Source organism: Ischnura elegans, chromosome 2 (genome assembly GCF_921293095.1).
Source record: "Ischnura elegans chromosome 2, ioIscEleg1.1, whole genome shotgun sequence".
Taxonomy (NCBI): domain Eukaryota; kingdom Metazoa; phylum Arthropoda; class Insecta; order Odonata; family Coenagrionidae; genus Ischnura; species Ischnura elegans.
The window spans coordinates 16,313,079-16,320,956 of NC_060247.1; the positions used below are offsets into that span (position 1 = coordinate 16,313,079).

The 7,878-nt window shown below is 37.6% G+C and overlaps 1 protein-coding gene across 1 annotated transcript; it reads right to left on the reverse strand.

Annotated features, from left to right (window-relative positions):
- Positions 1-3,380: 3,380 nt before the first annotated feature.
- Positions 3,381-7,465, reverse strand: LOC124173974. The gene is made up of 6 exons (XM_046553137.1): positions 7,354-7,465; positions 6,015-6,175; positions 5,651-5,897; positions 5,200-5,411; positions 4,933-5,092; positions 3,381-3,491 (listed from the first exon to the last, which is right to left on the reverse strand). Exons 1-6 carry the CDS (start codon positions 7,463-7,465, stop codon positions 3,430-3,432), a joined length of 954 nt encoding a protein of 317 aa, XP_046409093.1. The 3' UTR covers positions 3,381-3,429.
- Between the last annotated feature and the right edge of the window lie 413 nt (positions 7,466-7,878).

Sequence of the window (7,878 nt, forward strand, 5' to 3'; positions counted from 1 at the left end):
GCATTCATGCTCTGCTGACTCCCATACTTCGTACTTTCTTTTGGGGATAAACTTCTATCAGGGCTGTTTGGATCCCGAACAGCAACCACAGCTACGTGAACTCGACCCTGAATCCAATTCTTATATTATCCTCTTTGCAATGCAAATTTCAGGAGGGCTTTCAACAGGATGCTTGGTCTGAATCAGAATTTAAAATGATTCATGCTCATAAAGAAGCATATTTTCTCGTGTCGTATTGCGCATAGGCTAACAGCGGAAATGGTAATTACTAAAGGCTTAGGTAATCAGAGAATCCAACCAAATTAAAAAATTATGTTTTTAAAGACGAAATTAAGAAAGATTCCTAACATTCCCTTAAATAGCAAAGGTAGATAAGCTGTGAAAGTAAAAATGGTGGCTAAGTAATGGAAGGAAAATGACATAACATTTTTAACCCTCAACATTTTTGCACGAGTATCTGTCACAAATTTCATTCCATTTTCACGACTACTAACAAACACCTTTCCGTAATTAGAAGATCCTCCCGGTAAATGGTCACCCTGATTGCACACATTGCACATAAAAAAACGTCTTATTTATTCCAAAATAATAAATTAGTATTGTATTTGTGCATAGAAGTTGGCTTACCACCTTCAATCAGCCCATACTCTCCGTTGCGTTAGGTACCATTCCAGAAATGTGAATAAAATTATATGCACAAGTATTATAGCATTATTTCCATTTACTTTATATTGAAAATGGATTTCGTTATCAAATGAAAACAAAAAGGGACACACAGAATTGTGGACCTTTATTTATGAAACATTCACAGCCTAACAATAGTCTGATAATTTGGGATATCTGCCTTTCATACAATGAGAGAAATTTGTTGCTATGGAAACAATTATAAATCGATATATCTTCACATTGAAGCAATGCGGATAATTATAAATGATATGTAATATGAATCCACTGTTGTTCAAGTAAACAATATAAAGTTATTTTCTGCAACTGCACCAGCAATACTAACGCGGCTGTGTGTTTCTATAGAATGTATTATTGTATTGATCTTACCTTCAAATATATTAACTGCTTTTGTTAGCTTTAACATTAATTTTATAGGTAGCATAATATTAACTTTCAATATCAGTAACTATGAATAAATACAAATCAAGCGGGCAATCTAGTACCTTGCGTTTCAAGGATTTTTCCGCCAAAGTTAGGGCCATAAGAAAAGCAGTGGAAATTTTCAGAAAATCGTAAAAAATACTTATTATCAAAATATCGTAACGAAAATCACATCGAAAAAGTCTACTTACAATCAAGGGAATTTCATGTTCCCTTGTTTCATGTACAGACATTAAGAAATACCCAATATAAGTGAAAAGGCTTTAGTCCCATAAGACTACCACGTTAATTCAAGTCGACATATCTTGAAAACTAACTAACTTTTTCGATTTTTCCTCCCGATGAATTATTTTATACTTTGAAGTCCCAGAAGCCATATATCCACACCTATCAACGTTTTGGCTAGGAGTTTTGATGAATAAGTCAGTATGTCTATCAATTTGTCGTGATATATAGTGGTTATAAGTGAGTTTTCCTCCTTGAAACGAAATTGTACACTTATTCATTAACGAACTTGAGCCATCACAAAGATAAACTTTACCTTTGTCTTTTAATTTGGATTTTACTTGTGAAAAGGGATTGTCAACACATATCTATTACAAAAACTACTGCAAGGCTCCCGAGCTAGAAGCAACTGGCTATTTGACTCGTGGATTTTAAAAAAATAAGAAATTCTGTTTGGAAAAGAGTGCTTTAACGTGGGCAAAAAGCATCTGAAGAAATATACTTTTTTTAAATATTAATTCTCAATTTTGCTAAATGAGTACATGAGTGCATGAATACATATTGGACATGGCAAAGTTTCTCCATGTGATGGTTGGAGCTCGTGAATGAATAAGTAGGCAATTGCATTTTGAGGAGGCTTTGAGCGCTGATACGACGCAGGCTGCTAGCAGGTAGCAGAGTACCATGCTACCTGGTAGCGCTTGGCTTAAATAAGGATTATTAATACCTTATCAAACGAAGGAAACTTTCCGACCTTAGGCAATTTTAATAGGTGATTATTAAGAGAAGTTTCCCTGAGCTCTGTGCCTCATGCATGCATTGGTAATCTCAGACCATGTAAAACTCCTATCTACTCGTATAGAAACTAGGTCCCTGTGACGTCACGTGGAGTGGCATCGCATGGGCGCCAATCTGGCCTTTTTCAAATGAGGATAAAATTGACCATTGCCATTCGTCTACACTGGAGATTCTAAAACAAAATAATTTGTATATTATGCATACACTAATGAAGGAAACTACCCTATTAAGTCTGGACGTTTGAGGAATGAACATTGTAAACTGATGGCCTGAATTCTGTAGAAGGAAATCATTTCTAGGTATCCAAAGTTACGTAATTTAATACTTTGAAGAATAAAATGGCAAATTGGATGACTAGATCTCTGGGGATTAATGTGAAAGCAGCCAAACTGATTTGACACACAAACCACTTAGCCGCATTTGCCGAGATGCAACTTCAAAAAATAGAAACTTTGAAAAACTAGCAAAAACTTGCTGTAGTTTAGGCCATTCCATGATTCAGATTTCCGAATTCTTCTAATCTTAATCGTGCAAAAGATCCACAGAGAAAAAATCATTCGCCTTGACCGGAATTCGAACCCGGATCCCCCGATTTCCGGTCGAGTGCTTTAGCCAGTTAAGCTACCGAGGCGTCATTCTTCCCTGTGGATATTTGCCTGTGGATATTTGCCATTGGATATTTATTTCTCTGTGGAACTTTCGCACGATTGTGCATTGCGGGTGACTCCCGTATAAGTTATCACCGTGGCTAGTCCCGGTATACACTGGCAATATTCACATTTCGACTGGGACATAACAGGGGAATAGCAGCTAAGGCCATCTGTGAGCTACTGAATTTCTATAGCTCCTACAGTAACAGTTTCTTCAAAACATCTTAGTTAGCTACAGCTACTAGAAAATAGTATCTTCTGTAGTAGTGTGCAACTACCATCCCTGTTAAATAAGTTATCCCATTTTTAAGTTCTACGGGTGTTATACATAGAACTTTTATAGAGCACGAGATCCCTTTCAACCATGTTTTCTGAAATTAAATCTCACCATGTGAAGAACAAAATTTTTTTACAAATTTTTGAATTACTTGTTATTGAAATCTGCATCTGAAAACAATAACTATTTTCTTTAGTATGGAAGGGCGTACCTTGAATTACAATATGTTTAATACATATTTAAATGTACTTTATATGAGCTCCCTAAACAAGAGCAACTTGCCAAAAAAGTATCCAGACCAAAATTATTCATCCTTGCCCAAACCCATGTAATAATCCAACGAATACTTACACCTCTCTCTCATGCCTTGCTTTAGCATGTTTCAGCCAACTCTTCACTGTAACTTCCACTCTGGAATTGGTGGCTGTAGCGTCCTGGTTCAGTGCAACATCAGTAAAGGATGGAGGCAAATAAGTATACAGACAATTGTAAGAAGACAAACATACAAACTTATAAATAGAGATAGGAAGTAAATAAAAATACAATCAAGTATGCTATTTTAATTCAACTCCACTAAAGGAAAGCTATAGTCGGTAGATGTCTCCATGTAAAGTTACCAGGCTCAAGATACTCTACATCAAAATGTGTACATGTACCGATGGCTGTACGGAAAGATGCATTCTATTTTCTGGGTGTAAGATTTCATGCAGCAGTTTGATCAAATAAATGAACCATGAAACATAGCCTTAGGTTTGTTCACACAATATATAACTTACAATTAGACCTTGTTTAGATTCATCCCGAGTTTCTTAGAGTATACCTATAGTTTCCGCCTAATTAAATGCCTGGATGACTAATAACAAGGTTAGTTAGTTTTTGATTAAATTAGTTTATAGTTTAGTAGGTTTGCACAGTTTGACAGAAAAAAATATATTAAATGCTATAAGTTACGTAGGAATTGTAATATTTTAATCCCTAAGCCTAATCTTTACTTATATAAAAGATCATTTATTCCTTTAGGACCTAAAAGTTTTAATTATTAACCTAGTTCCATTAAGCAGATAAAGAGTATAAATACTTTTTGTAAAAAGGCTAAACATTGGTGGCTATTCTATCATAACATTAATGTTCTTTTTTTATGTGTGTGTGAATATACATATCGAAAGAAATGACACGGTGTAGTCCGATTTCAAAAATTTAATAATTTACGCAAAACCTATGAAACATACATGCACGTTGCAAAATCACCCGCTTACACGTTATAATCCTTGTTATATTTATTGCCAAGAACCCTCCTTTATTGCACTGATTTCGGAACGGGACGTTAGGACTTTAGTGAATGCCTGAAACAAATTCAGCATTTAAAAAAAACAGGTTCTATTTTATCCGCTCGCACTTACATTATTTCCTATACGTTCTCGCGTACAGAGACTATCGCACAAGAACTTCCACTTTAAATTATATCATGTAAACAAGGAACAAAAGTGCAAATTTCACCATGAACAACGGAAAAAGACGCTACCTTTTGTTGCCAAGTAACGGTTTTACCAAGACGGTCATGTTGTTCAAAGCAGAGCCATATTTTTTCCTCGAGATATTACAGGCTGAGTTATTTAGTTACTCTTTTAGTAAAAAAGTTATTACATATTTGCAAGCAAGGGATGTGGGACTGTAAAGCCAAACACTACATCTCTTCCCTGTCATCAAACGTGATAAATTCAATTAAGTTATTTCACACCTTATTGTTAACGGTAAATGTTATCATAATAGAGGTTACGCAAATGGAACTCAAGGCATAAATGATAAATTTCATGCAAGAACAGAGATAGAAATCCTAAGCCTTCCGAAAAAGGGAATTCTATGTAATTTGCTCACTTTCAATTGCCTTGTACACAGGAAGTGCCACGAGACTCTTCTTCCCCTTTTTTCCGCAGGCACTATATACTTTGGCCAGATCATTGGTCATCAATTTTCTTGTTATATTACCCACTACCTTCACCAGGGTATCTCCTCCAGCAACAGATAAAGTATTGACCTGCAGAAAAGGGACTGATTTCAGAATTAGTGGATGAAAGCATCGCAATCCTGATGTTATTTATGGAAGTGGCACTAAAAAGCAAATTATTATATCACAAACGTTACCAAAGCATCCATGCCCATTCCCTCCTGGACTTCATCACACATGATGGCCATTTTCTCTTCAGTCAAGAGAGGCAAAGTCAACTTCAACTGTGGGGCTGGAGAACTGCTTCTGTTGCATGCACATTTATTAGAATTCTTCATTGCAAGCAACTCTTTCCTCATATGCTGCACCTCGTATGTCAACATCGCCAGGCATTTTAACACCTGGGAATCTGTAATACATAATTAGGACAACATGAACAAAAGAATTCACCCGATATGGACCCATTCGACGTGGTCGTTTAATTTCACACTATTGAGTGATTTCAAGCAAAGCCAATGAGAGAAAGAATATTGAAGTACATTAAATATTCCAAACCATTCACATACTGCCGATCCATCAGCAAGAATACAAAACAAATATGGTTATTGAAATATTAACTAATTTTCAATTAAAATTTGGTGGTCTTACTGGAGTCTCGACTGGGTACTCCATCCTCCTCATTATTTTTCGCTGCATTATTATGGCATGGAAATGCCGGTACGGTAGGCGTAACATAATGAGTAGTTTCTTCCCGGACTGGTGCTTCAATTTCCCTTTCATCTTCGCTAAGACTAAACCTACCAGGGTGCTTTGCTTGTCTCTTCTGAATGCCCTCATCTGAAGATTCAGATATATTAGAAGTGTAGAGATTATTGTTTGCATTTTTCCTTGCCCTCTGGAAATAGTGCAGAAAATAATCACATATTAGCATATATAAAACTTTAAAAAAGGAAATATTAACAGCAGAGCATTTATTTGTCTTTTTGCATTTGAGCATTTGCATGTATCTTACCACTTGTAGCAAATATTCTTTTGACTGGCCATAGAGCCCAGTCTTCCTCTGGCTGCATACAGCCCATGATGGCCCTTTCCCGCCTTTCTTGAAAATGTAGAAGGCCAAAGAACATGGTTCCCCTCTTCCATAACTCAGCCACTGGGAATTACCTCCATCATCTCATCCCGGAACTCTACCACGGCGAACTTCTTTCCCATGTCCATTTTGGCAAATTTATTTCAACTATGGGATTATGAAATTTGAAGTCACGAATGGAGGAGAGGATACAGTAAATAGTCACCATTTTCAGGGATAGCAAAAAAATTCCTCTTAATGTCAATGTAATTAAATTGCACCAATTTCTTAGATAAATCTACTGCCAGAAAAATGTTAATATTTGAAGATTCACAAGGGTAATGATAAAAATCATAACTCTGCTGCGAGGCATATCCTTTGAAAGAAACATGTTTTCTTGGATCTGCTCTTCACCTACACAGTCCATCACTATTGAATGCATTTTCATAGCCCTACCATCTTACAACACAACAAAATTATCCTTCTCCTTCACACTGGAATACCTCCAGGAGCCCACACACACATCTGTAACTGTGGTGCCCATGTTACCAAAACTTGTCCCAAATACTTGGATGTGACTGGCTTTCATCATCACTGGTCAACAATCCTAGGATTGGTTCGACGCAGCTCCCCACTCAGCTCTCCTATCAGCTAATCTTTTCACACCTACGTATTTCTTCTCTTTCACATCCTTCTTTACTTCTACCGCAGGTACGAAGTGATCTCACGTTCCATGTTCCTATCCTTAACATTCTATCATCTTTGACCGATGTACCCTCTCGAGTAGTCCCCGCCCGGAGATCCAAATGGGGGACTATTTTACCGCCGGAATATTTTACCCGAGAGAATTCCATCATGCCATTATTTGAATTGAGTGGAGTAGCTGCGACTCCTTGGGATGATAATGTGGTGGTTTCCCCTTGCCTTCCACATCACAGTACTACAGCCGTTGAAGTAAATGTTACCACCCCCGTAGTGAAATGTGTGTCGCTGTACCGACCAGTATGGTCTCCACCTTCGCACATATGAAGAAGAGCTGCTACCCTCTCCCTCGAGTGATGGGAGGCATAATTGTTGGCGGCCCCCAGTCGCCAAGTCACGGTATATTTACAGGTTTCGGTATCATTTAAATGGTCTACCATACCCAAGGGTAGCCCAATACCCCCTCATAATACCGCCGCTTATTGTCCACGACTGCGTATTCGACGAGAGAATTCGCTTAACTCCCAGCTGACCTCTATATCTAAAGGTCGACCCACCATCCGCAACCTGTTGGACGCACTCTGTGGCTTTAAGCTCAGCCGCGTGTGACTGGCTTTACGAACTGTAATAGAGCTGGACTCCAATACTCCCCCAGAAACTTGAGCCAGAGGATTGTTGGGAGTTCTTACCATATTCTTCAACTTTCATAATTAATTTTCAAAAGGTAAGCAACTGTAGTTATCCAGAGGACCTCTCAATACTTCCACATCATCACCTATGTGCAAGAGGTTGTGGATGTTGTACACTACGGAATCAGCCCCATACAAACGTGGCATATAAGTTATAAGAGACTTCAGCAACTTCTTTGCATATTGGCATTGAGAAGTTGCACTGTCTTTTGAGCATATCAGCCTTATAAAAGCAGTTTTCACTTTGTTCCAATTCCTCACCTATCTTCTTATTCCCTTAGAAAAGCAGTTAACATTATCATGTGCTTTGTAAACGTTGACTGTAATTATAATAGTTTATGTAGTGACCATGTAATTTCCTAACCTGTACTAACACTTTGATTCCCCCTTTTGTCCACCAGGAAGATGGGTCCTGG

Coding starts and splice junctions, on each gene's coding strand:
- LOC124173974 (XM_046553137.1), bottom strand. CDS start 7,465: ATGGTAAGAACTCCCAACAATCCTCTGGCTCAAGTTTCTGGGGGAGTA. Junction 5,412..5,650: donor AGTACCCAGTCGAGACTCCA/GTAAGACCACCA, acceptor TATGTATTACAG/ATTCCCAGGTGTTAAAATGC. Junction 3,492..4,932: donor TGTGTACAAGGCAATTGAAA/GTGAGCAAATTA, acceptor GCACTGAACCAG/GACGCTACAGCCACCAATTC.